The sequence below is a fragment of the Dipodomys spectabilis genome, unplaced genomic scaffold (genome assembly GCF_019054845.1).
Source record: "Dipodomys spectabilis isolate Male_0828 unplaced genomic scaffold, ASM1905484v1 ptg000023l, whole genome shotgun sequence".
Classification (NCBI taxonomy): Eukaryota; Metazoa; Chordata; class Mammalia; order Rodentia; family Heteromyidae; genus Dipodomys; species Dipodomys spectabilis.
This window is the reverse complement of record NW_024870700.1, coordinates 2,010,690-2,030,649: the sequence shown is the minus strand read 5'-3', so window position 1 is coordinate 2,030,649 and position 19,960 is coordinate 2,010,690. Positions and strand designations below refer to the sequence as shown.

Below are 19,960 nucleotides of genomic sequence, written 5' to 3'. Positions count from 1 at the left end.
CAAAACAGAGAACAACAGAGGGCTCTGCTTCTAGGAATCTTGTCTGCATTCTGCATGCTCTCCGGCTGGCAAGAGAAGGGACTGCATGTCATTATGCAAAGAATGCAATAAAAAAAAAAGACTCTAAAGCTCATGTGTTCCCTGTGGTGACCTTGGGTAACGGATATACCAGAGATTAGCTTTCCAGAACCCTGGTCTGGGAACAGCGTCATGGACCCACTGAGCAGGGGCAGAGCAGGGAATTTGGTCTGGTTGCTTGTGACATTCCTTTTACCCATTGCCTCCAGCAAAGTTCATCAGCCATAGAAAACTATCCTGACCAGATTCAGGGCCGAGTAAAGGAAAAAATGAGGGGAAGATGCCATGGGAAATGAATGCTTCTCAGACCCCATGTCTTGGCTCATTCTTTGTGTTGGAAATGAAAAATCAGTTTAAGCACTGGGATGAAAAAGATAAAGATGACCTCTCCACGTTGGCACCTGGGATTTAATGTCTCCTGTAGAACTGCAAATTTTGTTTGTACCCTTCCTACACAGAGGATGATAGGTGGAGATTCTTTCTTCTTCCTTTTTCCTTCTCCACTTTTCTTTTCCTCCTCCTCCTCCTCCTCCTCCTCCTCCTCCTCCTCCTCCTCCTCCTCCTCCTCCTCCTCCTCCTCCTCCTCTTCCTCCTCCTCCTCCTCCCCCTCCCCCTCCTCCTCCTCCTCCTCTTTTTCCTCCTCCTCCTTCTCCTCTTCCTCCTTCTGTCATGGGTTTGCACTCAGGGCCTGAGCACTGTCCCTGAACTTCCCTGCTCAAAGCTAGCTCTGTACAACTTTGAGCCATAGCTTCACTTTTGGTTTGGGGATAGCTAATTGTAGATAAGAGTCTCATGATTTTCCTGCCCGGGCTGACTTCGAACTATGATCCTCAAATCTCAGACTCCTCCTGAGTAGCTAGGGTTACAGAAGTGAGCCACCAGTGCCTGGCATGTCAAGATTTCTTTTGTGTATTCCTGAACAGACTGGGGAAATCCTCAAGGCACTTTTGCTACTTTGTCTTGCCACTCTGGAAACACTGGTATCTCTGCTTTAGCTGAAGTTTGGGAAGGTTCCTGAGATCTCATCCTCAATATCGGCAGGCCATCATTTGGCAATGTCCCATCACACTACCAACATCTGGTCAGATATGGAAAGTAACATGTAACTGGCCTAAGGAAGACAAAGATTAGCAGATTTGTCAGTAAATATAAGAAAAAAGCATAAATACATATGGATATGTATAATACAAACACGTGTCTATGTAACAAATGCCAAAATAAGTGAACTTTTTACTAGTGATCTCACAGAGACACTGCATTCTTCAGATATTTACTGAGTATGTGCCATGTAAGCAACAATGTAAACAGGTACTAGGCACCTATAGGCATTATGCTGGAGTGGATGGCCCCTCCTCTTGTTTGCAGAGCTATTTAACAGTCCCCTGAGCCACCTAGAGGCCCGAACTCAGAAGCCGGACAGGTGCAGTGGGAAGAGCCTGCAAGGGAACACCATTCATTCATGGCTTGAAAGGAAGACTGGAAATGCAGAAAAGTGAAACAGGGTCTAATTAGAAGGCCAATGGGTTCAGATTTCAGAATCTAACTATCATCACCATATCTACTACTTCTTCACCTCTGACAACTGACCTTTGTTTTGACTGTAAGCATGGATTCCAAATCATAGTTTTCCAACGTTGAGTACTCAGCAAACATTGGTTACCAAGATTAATAGAAACACGTTCTCTTGTTCCTCTGCCTTCCAGAAGAACCCAGGCAAAGATTTTTGCCAGGATTGTGAGAAATAATCAGAAAGGAAGTAATGTTCTTGGGTCTGAAGCCAGTGATGGGGTCTGCCTGTGGTATTCTGGTGTGAAATGGATGGGGTAGTACAGAGGCACTGCCACGCTCTGGGTAACTGTGTGGGAATCCTGCACAGAAATGGTTCACTCCACTTGCAAGTGTAATAGAGGTACTTCCCTAAGCCAGGGAGACTTGTGGCCAGTCTTGAAGGGATGCCCCTGGCATCCATAAAGGCTAATGCGGTGCTTAGTAGAACAGGAGGTAGTACAGGAAAATAGGGGTGGCTCCTGAGAGCATGTGAGGGCTTTCCTGGAACCAGGTAACAGAATTGTCAAGGCCTAGTGGCATCAGCTGGACAGGAAAGGAAGGCAGCATTTATTCACCCTACACCTCTTTGACATCCATCTCTTTCTTTCTCTCTGCATGCTGCTTTCTGCCTCCTCGTTTCTGTAGACTATCCTCCTCGACTTCTTTGTTCTTATGGAGAAGTAAAGCCAACTCATGTCTCCTGAGCTGGCCCATTTTTGAGTCAAGCACTCGGTGGAAAGAGATCTATTTGTTTTAGGATGAATTTCAGATACTTGGGAAAAAATTCTGACTGGTTTTGTTTTTCTGTCAGATTTAGTCAGGTTCTCCCGAGCAATGAAGCTAGATGAAAGGAAAGGAAAGGAAAGGAGGAGGGAGGAAAGAAGGAAGGTAGGAAGAAAACAAAAGAGGGGAAGAAAGAAGGAAGGATTGATTATGGAGACTGAGAAGTTCCATGATCTTCTGACTGTAAGGTATTAGAATGAGGGAAGCTAGAGGCATGGCTCAAGCCAACCCAAAAGTCCTGAGAACCCTGGATTCTAATGTCTAAGGGCAGGGAAGAGGGTGTCCTAGATTCAGAAGGAGAACAACTTGCCTCTCTCAGGACAACTGGAGTTCTGAGGAACCATTACAAGGGAGAAAGAGGCATTGCTCCCACACTACCCATCTCTTAACCCAGTGGTTCTCAGGTCCTCTCCTGGTATTGGCTCTTTAAGTTTTTATTCTAGTTATTTACTGTGTTATTTGTTAAATACTTGACTTAGATACTGTACATAGATCATCTAGTTGTGTCCTTATTCTAAATCTACCAGGTTAGGGAATTATGATTGTCTCTATTCTACAGAGAAGTACTTGTAAGTACTACAGATAAACCATTCGAATATCTAAGGAACAATTGATATAGTTTCCACTAAGACTCAAATCCCTCTGGCTGCAAAGATAGTACTTTAAGTACTCTGTGTGTGTGTGTGTGTGTGTGTGTGTGTGTGTGTGTGTGTGTAATTACTACCTTCACCAGGCATGTTTTCTTGCAGATGAAGAAGTTATATGTAAATTATAAAAGCTATGTAAACACATATAGGGTCATATGCAGATATATACAAACATGTCCGCTAAGGAGGGTACGTAGGAGGGAGGATTCCAATAGTATAATGCCTTTGAACAAGGTGAATACCAGGAATGCCCCACCACTAGGGTCATTTCTAGGTTCTGTTCTGCCTCCAAGACCTCTTCACCTCTGCTCTTCCATTCTGTCCTCCCCTTAACAATCGAAGTGATGTGGAAGGAATCATTTTACTGGAAACTCCAGGATTCACTTATGACAAACCAAGCCTGTAGAAACCAAGTCTGTAGGCCACTCACCTCAGCAGATCATACCAGATTCCTTAAATGCTATTTTTTTTTTAATAATGGCACTGTGGGAATGGATCTTCACCTTTATCACCCGAAGAGCACTTTGGGGTGCTGAGAGGATTATATGCAGGTTACTTCCTCCTATCTTCTTTGGCTGAATAATCAGGTTGAAGAAGGTCTAGGGGACACACCAGCACATGCAGCAGAGGACATCTTCAAACTGCCAATCATTTTGTATAAGCTAAACATCTGTGCCGCAGGTGCTCATTTAATCCACCTAGCAACCGAGTGAAAATTGACCCAGTCACAGCCTTGGATACCACCACTCCCTTACATGACCTTGAGCTAAATGATCTCCCTGGAGCATCTCTATGTCCTCCCCTGTAATATAAATGCCCATTCTCATCCAGCCCCTGTCCCTTGACTATGCTACTTAGCTAATCAGAGACATTCACATTTATTTCTGAAAGAGTCCAGAGTCTGCGTCACACCTAGCACCTCCTTCCATGCTTTTTAACCACTGTTTCTGACCTTCTCTTTTCTATTCTCCTTTTTGAGGACCCAACACACAGCCTCCCCCCAAACTGCACTCACTTCTGGGTTCTTCCCTTGCTAATCTCCTCTTTCTCTGTGGGTGAGCCTGCTCTGGAGGGCCATGGTACAGTTGGAGCTCGCAGGCAAGATGTTCCCCTGCAGCCCAGGGCCATTGGACCAGCTCAGATTGAGAATGCCACTTGCCTGGGTGAAGAGAGCAAACCCTAAGCTTCTTGTCTCTTCTTTGGCCCTGCAGGAGGCTCTGTCGGTGGTGAGTGACGACCAGTCCCTCTTTGAGTCAGCATACGGAGCCGCAGCCCATCTCCCCAAGGCAGACATGACTGCTTCGGGGAGTCCTGACTACGGGCAGCCCCACAAGATCAACCCCCTCCCGCCGCAGCAGGAATGGATCAATCAGCCAGTGAGGGTCAATGTCAAGCGGGAATATGACCACATGAATGGATCCAGGTAAGCCTGCTTAGCCTTCCCCTCTGTAGGGTTGGGGGGAAGCTCCAGGCGTGTCCCCTTCCCCAGTTTCTGAGACCTGAGAATTTTTCAGGAAGAGGCTGCTGGCATTGAGGACATTAGCAGAAGGCAAGGCTCTGGTACTGGGTCTGTGAGCTGTGTCAGTCCCTAGAGAGCTGAGCTGAGAGAGTGAGTTGCAGAACTACAGGCTTGGTGGGGCTGGATTGGCTCCAAAAAAGCCCACCTGGTTCTCTAAGTCCTGGTGGGACCCTCAGGATTCGGGTTAAAGCCAGGCCCCAAACTCCAAGACACACACTTGCAGAACACCTCTCTGTGTCAGGCCCAGTCCAAGCCCAGTCTCTCCAGGTTAAAAATCTAGCAATAAGATACTCATCCTATCTTCTTGAAGGCTCTTAAACTTCCCAGGTGGGTTTCATTGGAGCAAAGGTGAGCAGATGATTCTAGTAAAAGTGAAATGCGGAAGGCAGACACTCAGAAGGACTAGCTGTGCCCGGAAGTTAATGCCATGCCTGGAAAGTATGCAGGAAGGGCAAAGAAGGTAGGATTTTGCTTATAAAACTGGAGAGAGAAGAATTCTAGAAAAATGATGGACACAAGAAAGAGCACCACCTCATAGACTGAGGAGGCCTTGGGTTCCAGGTCCTGACTCTCCATTTTGAGCAAAAGGTCTCAACTTCTTGGAGCACCAGCTTCCTCTCCTGTGAACAGTACAGAGGCCTTTGCTTCATGTGAGCCTTCAGAAACCTCAGGAAAAGGATCCAGAATGGAGCCTGTAACTCAGATAATGTCCAGTAGAGATTTGTGATCATTATATGCAAAGGCTTGAAAGGGAGAAAATGTTAGTTTCATGCATGATCTTGTCATTTCTGGTGGATTGTCTGGGCCTCCACTGAACCTAAAGACAGGGAGACAAAAAGATCAGATGCATTAAGAGGGCCTTGATTGGCAGGCTAAGAAAAACAGGTCATTTCTTGCATAGGCAGAGACTGACTTTAAGCATAGATGTGAAATGCAACATCATCAGAGCTGTGATTCAAGACTGCTGGGGTGATCGTTCCTGCCCATGGGGAGTGGAGATGGGAAAGTCAGAAGGACAAAATCTGAAGGAGCAGAGGAGGCAGCTCGAACTTATACTACCAGCTATTCAGGAGGCATAAATCAGGAAGATCAAGACACCCATCCCAACAAACAAGTCCGATTGGTGATTCACATCTACTGTTCCAACTTTGCAGTAAGCATAGGTAGGAAGATCTCAATCCAGGACCAGACTAGCCAAAAAGAAAGGAAGAAAGAAAAGAAAAAAGAAAAAGATATTCTCTGAAAAGACTAAGGATATAGCTGAAGTACTTCCTTAAAAAGAGTGAAGCCGAGTTCAAATCCTAGTGTTGTTCACCCCCCAAAAAAGAAAGAACGATAAGAAATAATCAGAAATAATATACTTCTGGACTAGAGTGATGGAAAGCTCAAAATAATTTGGAGTTTGGAGCATTGCAGATTTTTTTTTAATTTTCAGGTTCCAGATGTTGCAACCTGGGGCTAACAAATAAGCCAGACAGAGACACTGCTCTGTTGACTAAGCCCCTCCAACTTAGAACCTGGGTTGCTGCTCAGGAAGCCTGTTTTGCTGAGCTTACTGCTTCCTCCCTCACTACCTCCAGCACTACAGGATACTAATCCTGGGCTAAGAGACCTGTGGGGAAACTGACATTCAAAATTCCCTTTCTAGCTCAGTCACAAGTAGAGGCCAGCTGGAGGACTATGTGACAATTCAATATTTACCTGGCTTTCTTGCACAAAGCAACCTCTGATTTGAATTCACCCATCTTGACCAGACATCAGCAGGTGACAAAGCAGATCCAGATAAGGCTGAAGTATTCTTACCCACTCCAGGAAAACTCAAACAAGCTACTTGGGGTTTCAGAGCCAAGCAAGATATTCTCTAAGGGCTCATAGTAAATAGACAGTAGGGAACAAGGATTTTCAGAAAGATGCCTTTGCTTAAGGCAGGTTCGAATACTAAATTGTGCCCAAAATAAAAGAGACGAAGAAATAGGTGGGGACAGGCATCGGTGGCTCACACCTGTAATCATAACTCCTCAGGAAGCTGAGATCTGAGGATCATAATCCAAAGCCAGCACAGGCAGAAAAGTCCGTGAGACTCTTATCTCCAATTAACCAGCAAAAAGCCACGAGTGGAGCTGTTGCTCAAGCAGTAGAGTGCCAGCTCAGAGTAAAACAGCTAAGGGACAGATTCGGGTTCTAAGTTAAAGATCCAGTACTGGCACACACACATGCTTGTGCACGCATGCACACGTGCGTGCACGCATACCGACACATACATACACACACACATGAAATTGATGCCAACCCATTTAAATCTCTTATCCTAAGTGCCATGCTTCTATTCTCTCAGCCTGACTGAGAGCAGCACTTTGTTATTTAGATGTGATTTGGTCTTTTTCATCATAATCTGTAAGATAGGAAGGGTTGTTTAACTTCACATGAGGAACCCAGCGGTTTTCTTTGGAATCGCTTAGCTTGTCTGTGCATCCAGTATAGAGCAGCCACTGGCTTCTGTGTTGCTGTTGAGCACTGGGAAAGGAACTAGACCAAAAGTGTGCATTTTCTCCCATGGAAAATATACACTGGACTTAGAAAATACCTAGTAGGGAGGTGTAAGACATATGTTGGAATGAGCATTTTTGTCTGTATTAGCAGACTGATACATTTTCATTTGTTGTTATTCTTTAACAAAAAATACAACTACCGGGCTGGGAAGGTGGCTCCATGGTAGAGTGCTTGCCTTGCATGCATTAGGCCCTGGGTTCAATTCCTCAGCACCACATAAGCAGAAAAAAAAAAGCCAGAAGTGGTGCTATGGCTCAAGTGGTAGAGCACTATCCTTGAGCTGAAGAGCTGAGTGACAGAGCCCAGGCCCAGAGTTCAGGCCCCATGACCACCACCACCAACAACAAAAATACAACTACCAAGCCAGGCACTGGTGGCTCAGGCCTGAATTCCCAGCTACTCAGGCTAAGATCTGAGGATCCTATTCAAAGCCAGCCTCAGCAAGGAAAGTCCATGAGACCTGTATCTCCAATTAATCACTAAAAAGCAGGAAATGGAGCTGTGGCTCAAGAGGTGGAGTGATTACCTTTAGTGAAAACAAACAAACAAACAAAACTAACAACAAAATAAGCAAGAACACAAGGTCCTGAGTTCAAAGCCCAGTACTGGCACCACCATTAGCACCACCAACAAATACAACCACCAGAATGTTTTTAAATGATCTGTGTGACTCACATTTGGTTGGACAGCACTGGGTCAGAATGTTTTGCACTGTCTTTGTGGTTCACCGTGTATTCCCTATGTTCCTTGATAAGCGTGACTTTCTGAGTTACTTCTTGAGGCTTATTGGAGGCCTCGGGGATCTTTGTGCCTCTGGCAGGAAGGAGGCATCCCACATGCCCGAAGCTGCAGTGCTCTCTTGCTTTTATATCCCAGCTATGAGCCATCAGAACCAGGGTCAAGTGGAGAGCCTGAGCTCTGATTTGCTGAGAGTTGCTCTAGGCCACCCAGGTTGTAAGAGGTTCACCATGTCTCTTTGCTCATCTTCCTGTTGCAGTTGAATCTGGTCCTCTCAGTTGCCCTTGAAGCAGCCTGGCCCATAGGTTCTGTGTTGGATATAGATTTCAGTAGCTTGATCCAAGCTATGGTCTGCAAATAATTCTCAGTTGCTTCCTGTCTCAACCACAGGGATTGGTGGAAAACAACCCAATGTCAATTAATGGAGAAGAAACCCAGGACTTATCTTAGGTATCTAGCCCTTAGGACTCAAGCTCAGGGTTAGACTTCCTGAACTAGCCAATAGCATCAGGATTAATTGGACGCCCAGAGACTGATACACCACACCCAGAATGATGAGCTTTGTGCATCCTGTAACGTGGGCCTCTCTTTATTCAGCACCTTCCTAAATTCTTATGTTCCTAACCTTGTAATAAGGAGACATATCACAGTCACAGGGGTTAAGGGTTATTCTCAGAGTTCCAGAAGAGCTATCAATATCTGCTATGGGTGGGCAGGAAGTAGTGAGTAGATTTTGAGTGATGGCTTCATTACAATTTTGCTTTCCTTGGAAGTTGCTTTTTGTTTGTGTCTTTTCCTTTCCAAAACACAAGAAGTCACACCTATACAGAGATCTTACAGAGATCTTACAGAAAGATCTTCTAAAGGCCATGCCGATTGCTGGATCACACAATGCATTGTGCTATGGAGAAGACAGGCTGGGTGGGTCTGAGTGTACCCGTGTGATGCAGACCGCCTTCCTGACCTCAGGGTAGTGAGTGAACACTGAGTACATACTTGACAGCTGGTCTGAGCTGCAAATTTGTAGACCTGACAACATGCCTTATTTTCAGCCACTCTGAGGTAGATGGGAAGGGGGTGGGAATCTTTGAAATCTTTGAAACCTAAGACTTTACACCTTAACTTGCTAAAAGCCTTGCAGGATGCATTTGGAGATTGTTAACAGTCTTTAAAAGCAATGTTCACTAATTGCAGATGCATAGAAACAAGGGTAAAGAAATGATGATGGCCTGCTTCTTGTCCCATGGATGGCCCATGCCCTGCCATGGAGATGTCCTGATCTACTCCCTCCCTGCTCCAGCCCCAGGTCCTTCTGCCACCTGTCCCAGTGCAATTAGCTGCTTGTGGGCCCCAACTCCTTGCTAGCTGCAAGTGCAGGTCTCAATACAAATGTGTAGCTCCCCCTCCCCACTGATGGTGCGGGGAGCTGAATGGCAAGATCCCCCCCCTCCCCGCCTTGCTCTCCTTCTTTTCTCCCCACCCTTGTTTGCATCCTGCCCTCTTCACAGGCACCAGCTGCCCCATTGAAGAGCAGCTTAGAGCAGCTTTTATGCAGGGTTCACCTGGACCCACCCTTAGCCATAGCCGGAGAGCTGTGGCTGGGCTGTCTAGAGGAGGCACAAAGAATGGAAAGAAGTCTGGCAGGCGATTGGGAGTGATACGGTTTCCCTTCCCCTCCCCCTCAACAGTCTGAGGAGGGCCAGCTGGGCAAGTGTAGTACGGGTAGTGTCAGGGTGGTTTGTCCCCAAGGATGCTCCTTTGTAGGTTTTAACACAGAGATCTCGGACCAAGGACAGGGGCAGACAGACAGATCATCTGCCCTGCTGGGGAGCAGATGGAGGTAGACCTGGGGGAAGAAAATGGAGCTAGAACCTCTGTGTGCTACAGAATGATGTTCTGCCCATCAGACAGCCCAGGGGCTGCTAGCCAGACAGCTAGGAGAACCAGCCCGCCACACTCTCCCCTTTCCCCACCAGCCTTTGCCCCTGCCCCCAACCCCTACTGCCCTCCTCTCTGTTCTCCAGGATCTACAAGTTACAAGACCATGGTCAGGAAGGCTATACCAAATTTCCTTTCCTCTACGTACTGTCTTAAGAGACAGGCAAGGCGCTGCCACCTATGCCCGATGTTCATGGCCATAAACCAGACAGGGTCTCAAGCTTGGGTGGTTCCTGAAGTTTAAATTTCTCAGTACAGCAGGAGCTCAGTGCTTAACTCAGAAACCCCCAGAGGCCCAACTGATAGGAAAATGAATTCTTTGAAACTCTTCATAATGGGGAGAAGCCTGGGGGAGTAGATACCTCCTCTTTCTCTGTCCCCTGCCCATGGCCTCTTCAGGGCAAATGTGTGTCAGCTCTGCCCTCTTCCCCAGAGGCCCCCAGCCAATGAAAACTTTGCTCTCTCGGTTGCCAACTTAATCCTTTGAGCTTCTCTGGCTCTTGAATGGCTTTACAACTGATGCAGAGAGGCTACCAGATGGGTGTGAATATGTGTGTGTGTGTGTGTGTGTGTGTGTGTATGTGTGTACTTCCATGCACATGTGTGGTGGAGGGTGGACACATGTGTAAGCATGTTTGTTTACATGTGTGCGTATATGCCTTTTAAGGCATACATGTAGTTGCATAGTTAAGTGATGGAGGATGTATGTATCAATGTGTGTGCAACTCTGGTATACATGAGCATACATACTTGCCTTACGTAGTGTGTAGGTGTGGACCATAGATGTATGTGTATGTGTATGTACATCTGTGCATGTACATACTGTGTGGTGAAGAATATGTGGTATATGTGTACATATATGGTGGAGTGTGTAGGCATATTTGCATTGTGCATGAATATTATGTTTGGATGTTTGCCTTGTGTGTGTGTGTTGTGTGGTGGAGCGTGTATATTTGTACACATGTGTGAAGTATGTGTAGGTTTGCATTGTGCATGTGTCATGGAGTGTGCATGCACATATGTGGTGAAGTGTGTGAGCATTTTTATGGTGGCTATCATGTAGAGTGGAGGGGTTGTGTATATGTGGTGGAATGTGTGTTTTGTTTGTATTAAACATGAGTAGTGTGTGTGTGTGTGTGTGTGTGTGTGTGTGTGTGTGCGCAGTGGAATGTGTGCATGTTTGCATTGCGTATCACTTGTGGTGGAGTGTATGTCTGTGCATATGTCATGGAATGTGTGTGCATGTGTGGTGGGATCCATGCACGCTTGCATGGTGTGTGTCATGTATGGTGGCGTGTGGCGTGCCTACGTGGTAGGATGTGTGCACATTTTCATGTTGGGTGTCACATGGTGGGGTGTGTGTAGCTTTGCACTGAGTGCTGTGCCTGGTGTTACGTGTGCATCTTCAGTGCAATGTGTACATGTTTGCATTCTGTATCCTTGTGTGTCTATGCATATGTCATGGAATGTGCGGTCGGATGTGTACACATTTTCATGGTGTGTGTGTCATGTACAGTAGGGTGTGTTGTGCATGTGTGGTGGGATGTGTACACATGTAATAATATCAGTGAACATTTGCATTGTGTTTGTGTCACGTGGGATAGAGTATGTGTACGTTTTTACTGTGTATAAATTGTGTGTGTGGTGGACTGTGGGCAGTATAATAGTATGTGTGTGCACACGCACGCGCGCACACACACACACACGCACACACACATACACATGCGGTTAGCCGCCGAGCGGGACCCAGCATGCTCGGGCCAGCTCAGCCCAGACACAGGCACCAGGGTCTGACTGGGGCTGCTTCATCTCCGGCCAAGTCCTTGAACAGCAGAAGCCAAAGGGCCGAGTGCTGGTGAAAAGCCCCGATGTGCTACTGCCTTGCCTCCGACTGCCACGGGGACATTAAACCTTCAACAATCTGGGACTCTGACGGCTGGTTCTTGGTTCTTTGCCTGGAAAAACAGTAGGCGAATAGTAAAACCTTAAATTCTAACATGTGTAAGTTATACATCTTATTTTCATTTTCAGACCATGTTCCCCTCTGTAAGACATCAGGAAAAAATTACCGTCTGACTTCTAATATCTCAGTGGAGCATTTATCTCCCAGCTATGATAAGTGATCTTCAATATTTTTTTCCTTTCAGATTAAGAAACAAATTCATTTAATTTTCTCTATTGAGTGTGCTCAGGCCTCCCCCCCTGCCCCCCGCCCCCGCCCTGCCTGAGTCTCTCGGAGCCCTGGGCTGAGTGCCTGCTCTTTGGGCTGCTGACTGTTCTCCAAGCTATGGGGATGGGTGGGTCTCTTATCTGGCTTGGTTGGCTCCTTGGGTCTCGCAGTGGTCCAGTCCTGCCCACTGCAGAGTGGCAGAGGGCAGCGGTGAGGCTTCTGGAAGTTCCTGAGGAATGACTGCGGAGCTGGAGGGCTGTGCTCTGAACCTTATCTGACCTCCCTGGTCTGAAGAAGGCCTGGGTTGGAGCTCTTGAGAGAACTGGCTGTCTCCCAGGCTGCAGAAACGGATGTTTCCTGCTTGGGGTAATGGCAGCTGCAACCCCGTTTGGCCTTCTGGGGTCTCCTTCCATCCTGCTGCTGGAAGGGCTGGGTGGGAAGTGGACAGGCCCAGTGGGAGGTCCATGACTGCACTGGGCAGGGGATATATGGAGCTGGACACCTGGTGGCCAGTGGAGGGCGTGTCAGGCCTGCTGTCCAGCCAGTTGCTCAGCAACCAACCCTACAACATTCTAGGTGCAGCCGGATGCCTGTGCCTCATGCTTGTAATCCAAGCCACTCAAGAGGCTGAGATCTGAAGATCACAGTTCATAGCCAGCTCCGGCAGGAAAGTTTGTGAGACTTTTTATCTTTAACTACTCAGAAAAGGCTGGAAGTGGTACTATGGCTCAAGTGGTAGAACGTGCTAGTAAGGACCAGCCAAAAAATGTGTGTGTGTGTGTGTGTGTGTGTGTGTGTGTGTGTGTGTGTACATCTTAGGTGCTTGTTGTGTTGCATTGTTTGAGACTAAGTGAGGTGATTGGGTTTTTCCCTGGTGCATCTCTGTATTGCTACCTCTGTGAATTTGTGCAAGAGGTGCAAAATGCTACAGCAACCACAACTTCTGTATCAGGTTGAAGTCCTTGCATTCTGGTTCTCTATGCAGGACCCTATTCTTTTTTTTTTTTCTTTTTTTGTCGGTCCTGGGGCTTGAACTCTGGACCTGGGCCCTGTCCCTGAGCTCTTCAGCTCAAGGCAAGCACTCTACCACTTGAGCCACTGTGCCATTTCTGCTTTTCTGGTAGCTAATTGGAGATAAGAGTTGCCTGGCTTTTCCTGCCCCAGCTGGCTTTGAACCGCGAGCTTCAGATCTCAGCCTCCTGAGTAGCTAAGAATACAGGCATGAGCCACCGGTGCTCAGCTAGGACCCCTTCTTTTGCATGTGGGTTTTTGATGAATTTTCCCTCCACCTTCAGTAGACTCATTTTCTTTCCCCATAAACACCAGATCGTAGCCCTTGGTGGGGTCTAATGGGCAATATACCAAACAGTGTGTGACAAATGTGTGACAGCGAAGTGCTGCAATAGGAAGAGCTCAGTGAGAGAGTACCTGCCAGTCCCTTCCTCTCTAAGTCAGTTTGCAGGGCACATTGATATGGAGGGAGTTTAAAACAGTGCAGGCAGCAGAGGTGGAGACAGCGACTTAGGGAAGGGGACCACATCTAGGCCCCGGGGACCCTAGAGAAAGCAGAGATGGCCTGGTGGACCTGTGCACTCTTCTCTAGGAAAATTGAGCTAATAGGTCTGAGCAAGCAAAGACTTTGAGGACTCAGAGTGGATCCACACAGACAGGGGGCCCCCTCTCCTTGGAGTGAAGTGGGGGCTGTGATCCCACTAGATGCCAGAGAAGATGAGAATCACCCACAGGACTAGAAAGGAGGGGCCCACAGGCTCACAGGAGGCTACTGTTTTCTGGGCCCCACTTCTAGCTTTCTTACAAAGGGAAGTCCATTCTCTTTTCCCACCACCTCCTTCCCCTTACCTGGCAAGCAGGTAAATAAGACTCCGAATGGCCTCAGGCAGCCCTCCTAGCTGCGCTCCAGGTTGGAAGTTTATACCAACTGGCCAACAGCTAAAAGGCTTTTCCTCAGTTTCCCCTATCATCTTACTCTTACATTCAAATATACATTGCATCCACTCTCCCTCTCCCTGCCTTTTCATTCTTGGAGGGGTAAAGAAGAGCCCCTAGATGGTCGCAATACCATCTCAAGAAATAACAGGACAGAGGGCAGCGCCCATGACAAACTAAGGATCAGCCAGTATAACAAGTGCTCTAACCAAGGCAGACACAAAGTGTCCTGGGGCTGTGGAGAAGGTGTGTCCAGGAGGAGGGACTAGCCAGGGAACTGGGGAATATAGATGGCCTGTCACTCCAGGCTAAGACTGTAAGCTGCAGTCAGGCAGGGAGGGCTGTGACACTATCCAGAGAAAGTTCACTAAGCAGCTGCCATATACTTTTAAGTCCTGTAATTACAGGATTGGGCTGGGATTTGTCGCAAGCTGTGGTAGCCACATAGAGGGTGGCGACAGAGTCTCACAATCATCATTGTCACCATCCTCAGGATACCAGGTGGAGCTAGAGGTGCTCCACTGTGTCTCAATGCCCGCCCTAGCCCCCTGAGGTAGGGGTGAGCTGTCCCTCTTGTAATGACTGCTTTGGGTTTTGTCTCCTCTCACCCTAGGGAGTCTCCGGTGGACTGCAGTGTTAGCAAATGCAACAAGCTCGTGGGCGGAGGCGAATCCAACCCCTTGAACTACAACAGCTACATTGACGAGAAGAACGGTCCCCCTCCTCCCAACATGACCACCAATGAACGGAGAGTCATTGTGCCCGCAGGTACTTTAGGATCGAGGTTGCCTGGCTGTCATCCCCATCCTTGTTCTTTGGGGGTTGTAATGGAAGGGTAGCCCTACCCCGGAGAGCATCAAACTCTACTGGGAGACAAATGCTGGGAGCTTATGCCCATAATCTTATGCTACTCAGAAGGCTGAGATCTGAAGATTGCAGTTCAAAGCCATCTCTAGATAACCAGAAGTGTCATTGGGGTAGTGCACTAGCCTTGAGCTCAGGAACAGCGCCCAAGCCCTGAGTTCAAGACTCATAACCACCACCAACAACACAACACTCCACTGGGTATGCTAAATCTCCATGGAAGCTCAGTACTGCAAAAGTAACTCGTCTCTACCTGACTCTCTAGCTGCCATCCAAGGGAAAATTCCTGAGAACCACAAGAACCCAGTAAATTCCTGAAGTTCCACTCTTAGATCCCTCTATAGACTCTAGGTGATTCGTTTGTTGCCTCTAGGATAAGGTGTGTACAGGGACTGGAGGCAAGTCATCTTAACCTGGAAGGAGTTCCATGAGCTGAGATCCGGCCTTCCCTGCCTTTGAGGAGGAGCGTAGCTACCAATGCCTGCCCTTCCTTGGGCAAAGTACTTCCTGGCATCTGCTCACTTCCACCTTTCCAAAATTACAGCCAGCTCTTTCAGTTTGAAAATAGAAATAACTATATTTAACAAATGGAACGCCTCCACATATGTGCCACAAGTTATGTCATTATGTAAAAATAGCCTCTTTCCCCCCGCCCCCCTGTAGGTATTGGAGCTGTTGGTTGGTTTTACAGAAAATAAAACCATTATTCAGTCCTTCTGTCCACTGGCTGGACACCATGTCCGCCAGCATGGGCATACTCAGCTGCCTGGCTACAAAAAGAGTTTGACAACAGCCACGTGTAGAATAGGTGCCAGGGAGAAGGAACACATATGTCCAAATCTTACACCAAGTGAATTACAAGGCAGGGACTAAACTCTGCTTACTAAAATAACCTGACCAAAGAGGCTAACTTCTTCCCTTCTCAGGAGGAGAAATGCAGTTGTATCTGAAGACAGAGGAGGCATTTCTTTGAAGGAATCAGAAGGAATTTGTTTGTTGGTCCAGTACTAAATACTAGTTTTAGTGATAGACATCTCTTTCGTAAATCTTGGTGTGTGTGTGTGTGTGTGTATCATTATGTCCAGAGAGAGGCAGGAGCAAGGGCTCATGAGAGTTGCCTGGCATGTTTCATGACATAAAAATGTTCTCAAGTTCCTTCTTCTACAAGGAAGAAGAGTTTTGTTTTGTTTTGTTTTTTAGGGTATGTGCCAGTGGCTCATGCCTATAAATCCTAGCTACTCAGGAGGCTGAGATCTGAGAAAAAGAAGAATCTGTGACACTCTCCAATTAAACCCCCAAAAGTTGGAAGTAGAGTTGTAATTCAACTAGTAGAATATTAGCCTTGAGTGAAAAAAGCTAAGGGACAGAATCTAGGCCCTGTGTTCAAGTCCCAGTGCAGATGTGCATGCATGTGCATGCGTGTGTGCGCGCACACACACACACACACACACACACACACACACACACACAGAGTAGTTTGGTGAGCCTCTCCAGGTGCCATGTGTAAATTGTGTTTTGAGAGAATCCTCTCTCTCTTCATAGGTGACACTAAAGCATGCTGGGAAATTGTGTGTATTTCTCAAGGCCAGGCCAAGCCTTGGCTTATTTGCTCCCACACTCTACCAGAGCTATTAGCCCAAGAAAGAACTCCTGAGAGACTGATGCAACTAGAGGATCAGAGATTGTTCCTGAACCAGGTTGCTGGCACCATCTCATTTGGGTGGTCGCTTGGAGAGGGCTTATGGAAAAAAGGCAATAGGGACCAAACTGCATGGTTGATCCTCTGACTCTTAAATGGCACTGAAATGCCTTCAAAGGGAATCTCAAGACGTCAGCTTCAGCCGCCGGCCCCATTAACCATAGCAGTAATCGTGCAAACAGCGTTAATTCCTATCAAGCTGTTTTCAAAGTGCCTTGTGGAATGAATGCATGAGCTATGATTTGTTCCATTATTTTACCACTGGCTGGATCTTGAAATGCTCTACCCAGACATTTGGCTTCCTCCAGGTCAGCCTCCTGGACATGAAGGAAAGTCTCCTTGGGGCAAGTCCACAAATCAAGGCAATAAAACATTAGTGGAACAAGCGATTGAATTTATGATGGGCTTTTAAGACAAGTATAAACGAGGGTCCTACTTAATCACTAGCTTCACATTCAGATGGGAAGAAACTAGGGCTAAATCATCCAGGAAATACATTTGGAAGAGCTTAGCATGGTCCAGAGTGGAAGATTTATAATTCATTGTGCTGTAGAGGGAGAGAAATAATATTGTGATAGAGCCCAAAAGCAAGGGAGGAAATAATAAAATAAATAAAAAATACAGGGTCTAGTATGGATTCGGAGGCTTAGAATACCAAAGAGTGACATATTTGGAGATGTGAAGGATGAGCAACTATGCTACATGATCCAATTCCCTCCATGATATTTTTCTTTAAAAGCTAAAGGGTAAACCTATTTCCATTTACTAATGGGAATTAGTTTGCTTCGGGAAAATGAAGGGGTAACACAAAGCAAGAAATGTATGCAAAGGAGGCAAATACACACTTGCACGATGAGCTTTCAAGGAGCTGGCCTTCTGACACCAGGCTTCTTAATTTACAGGTGCGTTAAGGCAGGATAAGAGAGTGGACAGGATGGCAGGCAGGTCAGGGACCTGCTTTTCAGCAGACTCCCATAGGAACCCTGGCTCCAGATCTCAGCAGTAGTGAATCTCCAGGCAAGTGACTTAAATTTCCAAAGCGCCCCATTCCATCTGTAAAATGGAGATAGCAAGCCCATTTTGCAGGGGTTTCTTGATAAGAAAAAAAAAAAGGGATGCCAGGCACTGCTCATGCCTGTAATCCTAGCTACTCAGGAGGCTGAGATAGAAGGATCACAGTTAAAAGCCATCTCAGGCATTTACCTCCCTAAAAGCCAGAAGGGGAGGTACGGCTCCAGTGGTCGAGTGCTTGCTTTGAGGGAAAAAGCTAAGCAAGAGCACAAGATCGCAAGGTCAAGCCCCAATACTGGCACAACACACACACACACACACACACGCACACACACACACACACACACACACACACACACAGAGAGAACAAAAAAGAAAGAAAAAAGGAAAAGAGGGGACATATGGAAGAGCTGATACATGGTAGGACATGATAGCACAATCTAGGTCATTGCTCATTCCAGGATTCTAGATTCTTCCACAGCTGTCTGTGACCTGTGGCGCCGCCCCCCCCCCCCCCCCCAGCTCCCTCTCAGCCTCTCAAGAGTGCCTCATAGAATTCCTTTTCTTCTGCCATCTGCCTCAACTCTAGCAGAAATACAACCAGGCATGGCAAGAGCTTCCCCTGACACACATAAACACCCAACAAGGGTGGTGGGAGTGGACCCGAATGAAGTTTCTGGTAACGTACGTGCCTACGGCTGTCCCATTTCAAGGTGTGAATCTGACCACAGCACCACCTTCCTCCTCACCAGCACTCAGGATCATTCAAACCTGGCCACCATTTAGCCAAGAGTCTTCTTAGACTCTCAGTGAGACGATGCATTGGTTGAAGATGAACAGAAGAGGCATACTAAATAAAATAGATTTAGTGGGTGGTGGAGACTATTTGCTGCCTTACCAAAAAGAAACAAAAAATCTCCTCCAGTAAGCCTTCCGTGAGTTTCCCAACACACACAACTCTCTCTTCTAGCCATTGACTTCTTGACCTTCTACCACAAAACCTATTGCTTACTGCCTTGTTGCTTAGATTTTCCTGGGAATAGTAGATATTTCATGAGGGTGAAACCCATATGACAGTCTTTTATGAGGAACTATTGTCGGCCAAGTGAAGACCTGGGTCTCAGGCTGAAGAAACTTTTTACTCCTTCCTATATCACCCCCCTCCCCCCGCCCCCGGGGTGAGAGAGATGGGCCAGAATTTGTGAGGAGGAGGAGGAGGGAGAAAGAAAGGGAGGTAGGCAGAAATGGCCCTGGATCTTAAATATTCATGTTCGTTCTCAACTAAGAAGTTTTCTGTCCTTGACACCCTTTCTCATCTTTAAGTATTTAAATATCCTCATAATGTTTTGGGGGATGATCTGGTAAAAATTTCAGCACAGCTGTCCCCAAGAGAAGAGAACCTGGATCGGATTTATGTCACACATGAATACCACCGAGCTAATTGCACAGATGGGAGGGATGGCAGGAGAGTCGGTACATGTGCACTTCCTTCTCTCCAGCAATCCTGGCATCTGTGTTCTTTCTCCCTTTCCGATTTGGTTTTTGTTAGTATGTACTAATTGCACAAAATAATGGGCTTCACGATGACGTTTTCCTAAATGTATGTACCCTATATCGTACTTGGATCATCCTTGCACCCTCCTTCCCCTCCCCCCGGTGTTCTTTCTTGAAATCATTAATGTTCTTCAATACAGATGTCTCCATCCCCACTCCCCTCCTTTTCCAGAGAGACACTGGTCTCTGGGTCAGTGTTTATTTTCATTCTGATGCCACCATTTCTCAGGCAAAGGTTTCTATTGCCCTCCAAAATCTTGAAAGAGGGTCCTGTCAGGATACCAGTTGGGGCGGCTCAGAACCTTCCACAGTGCTAAGTGGTTCAGGCAGCACCAGATGCAATGAAGCCAGATGGGGTGTTCTGGGGTACCATCTGGGAAGGAATTGGGAGGAGAGACAGAGACAGAGAGAAACAGACAAAAAGAGACAGTGAAACAGTTAGAAGCTGAGACAGAGACACTGGGAGAGACAAAGAAACAGACACCAACGAGATGGGGAGAGAGATGGAGGGATAGATATAGAGCCAAAGTGAAAGAAATGAGTGGGGGGGGGGGAGAACAGAAGAGGGGGAGAAGGGAAGGAGGAATGGAAAAGAGGGAAGGAGAAGAGAAGACAGAGTTGGACGTAGGGAGGGAGAAAGGGCCCGAGGGAGTGGAGAGGCTGCTTCCAGCGTCCGTGCTAACGGGCCTCCTCCCCTCTGCAGACCCCACGCTGTGGACGCAGGAGCACGTGCGCCAGTGGCTGGAGTGGGCCATCAAGGAATATGGCTTGATGGAGATCGACACGTCCTTCTTCCAGAACATGGATGGCAAGGAACTCTGCAAAATGAACAAGGAGGACTTCCTGCGAGCCACCTCCCTCTACAACACCGAAGTGCTGTTATCACACCTCAGTTACCTCAGGGAAAGTAAGTC

General features: G+C 47.1%; 1 protein-coding gene across 1 annotated transcript in view; it reads left to right on the top strand.

Annotated features, from left to right (window-relative positions):
• Positions 1 to 19,960, top strand: part of Fli1 (Fli-1 proto-oncogene, ETS transcription factor) — a 122,788-nt gene that overhangs the window by 62,325 nt on the left and 40,503 nt on the right. Inside the window, exons 2-4 of the mRNA XM_042674848.1 lie at positions 4,268 to 4,479; positions 14,532 to 14,686; positions 19,750 to 19,953. Of these exons, the coding sequence (XP_042530782.1) occupies positions 4,268 to 4,479; positions 14,532 to 14,686; positions 19,750 to 19,953 (571 nt within the window). The remainder of the gene's footprint in view (positions 1 to 4,267; positions 4,480 to 14,531; positions 14,687 to 19,749; positions 19,954 to 19,960) is intronic.